Genomic DNA, 1,826 nt, shown 5'->3' on the forward strand with positions numbered 1-1,826 from the left:
TTTCACATTTAGCTGAACCATATCACCTTTCAATGAATCGACCTATCGAGCGCCAGTTTTTTCCTGCTCAGCGTAAATTAGCATCAAACGCGCATCAAGCGGGCCTTCGAGAACGTTATTCCACTTTTTCCGCATCTCTGCTAAAAGGCGATGCATCCAAACGAGGGGACTTCTCTCAAACCGGTTTAGCCTAAATGAACCTAACTTCCTCACGACGGATTAGTTTGCTAATCAATAATTTATTCGCACTCGCACTTATTCACTCATTAGGGCCTCCTTCGCTACCGTTACTTCCTCTATTTGTTTGGACTTGGCAACGATGTCCTCAACGACCATAGGGTAGACGTTACTGGCGGCTTCCGTCCTAGACGAAAAGTCGCCGTGGTCCAACAGGTCGTACTCGATCAACTGGACGCCCGTTTCCTTCGGCAGCTGGGTACTGAGGTGTTCGACGTCCTTTGGGTGGACCGTGCTGTCCCGGCCGCCATAGTGTAGAACCACTGGCCGAGTGATCTTCGAGAGGTCGTAGTTTGGAGGATCGCGACTTCCGTATCGCTCCATGTTCCTCCTTGGACCGTGATCGAATCGTCGAAACTGCCCGGACAGGATCAACTGCTGGTAGTGCTCCAACTGTTTCCGGGAGTTCTTCGACAGCTGATTGCTATTGATCAGGATCTGGTCGACCGACATCGGTAAGATAAATCGGAATTTGTTGAACAGCAACGCGACCAGTTTGAACTGACTGTTGGCCATGAAGGCAGCCGGGGCGAGAAGATTCACGGACGTCATCTTGGCGTTGTACTCGGGACGTTCCGAGAGCAGAGTAAGCGCAGCTGAAGCTCCTTCGGAGTAGGCGATAAGGTGGAGCTGTTTGCGCTGAGAGATCTCCAAGGCGGCATCTATCATAGCCGCCAGGTCGTAGAAGCCAATTTCATGGAAACTGAAGTCCCAGAACTGACTTGAGTCGTTGGAGAAGGTCAGGTGACCGGCAGATTCGGGCGATGCCCGAGAGTTTCCGAGCCAAACTTCCATCCCGGCTTCCAAGAGCTGCATTGGGAGATTCTTTTCCAGGTTCAGCCAACCGGCAGACGATTGACGAATTCCGTGCTGGATAAGGACCGCACCCTGAGCTGGAACTTGCGGAAGCAATCGATACACTATCAGTTGGTAGCCATCGTCCGTGGTGACCCGGTAGCGTTCCGTATTGATCTCGTATTGTGTGATGTAGTCTTCCTTCGATAAAAAAGGTGATCAATTACCATCAATCAAAACCCAAGATCAACTGCAATACTCACGGTTCGACTCCGATCGGAGTTATCTACGGTCTTCCTCACTGCTCTACCGGCGACGAAGGTAATCGTTGCCAGAACTAGCAGCAGCAGCACCGTTTGGTTGGAGGTCCCTCCTGATCGAATCATTATGCGCAACTGATCGCGAAGAGCCGCGAACTGAACCTCGGAAGGCCTCGCAGAATGCCACAACCACTGGGAACTGGTTTGTTTGCTGCAAATCCTTTTTCGCAAGCCCCCAGAAGTTTGCGCCTTTTTTTTTCTTTGCGTCATTCAGACGGTGGGAGGAATTTCTGACGCCGATGCCCGGATAATTTGCCCGAAACATAAATCTAATACCCCATAATAAGGCACACAGTGTTCAGGTTTTTGTGCAGAGTCATGGTGAAGCAATAGCTTCAATGGGCGACCCGGAGGGGTCGATTGCAAAAGATCCCGGCCCGGAAATGAGAAGTGATGTGTGTGGCAAGGCAAATTTCGTTGTCACTAATTCTAATCGTTCTAACTGTTGTGAGCGATCGCATAATGACGGGTGAT

At 50.7% G+C, this 1,826-nt stretch overlaps 1 protein-coding gene across 1 annotated transcript; it reads right to left on the minus strand.

The window, feature by feature from the left end:
• Positions 1-219: 219 nt before the first annotated feature.
• Positions 220-1,456, minus strand: LOC5576497 (lipase 1). The gene is made up of 2 exons (XM_021856304.1): positions 1,296-1,456; positions 220-1,233 (listed from the first exon to the last, which is right to left on the minus strand). The coding sequence occupies exons 1-2, from the start codon at positions 1,416-1,418 to the stop codon at positions 256-258; spliced, it is 1,101 nt and encodes a 366-aa protein (XP_021711996.1). The 5' UTR covers positions 1,419-1,456; the 3' UTR covers positions 220-255.
• Between the last annotated feature and the right edge of the window lie 370 nt (positions 1,457-1,826).

Source organism: Aedes aegypti, unplaced genomic scaffold, assembly GCF_002204515.2.
Source record: "Aedes aegypti strain LVP_AGWG unplaced genomic scaffold, AaegL5.0 Primary Assembly AGWG_AaegL5_hic_scaff_150_PBJ_arrow, whole genome shotgun sequence".
In the NCBI taxonomy this organism is placed as follows: domain Eukaryota; kingdom Metazoa; phylum Arthropoda; class Insecta; order Diptera; family Culicidae; genus Aedes; species Aedes aegypti.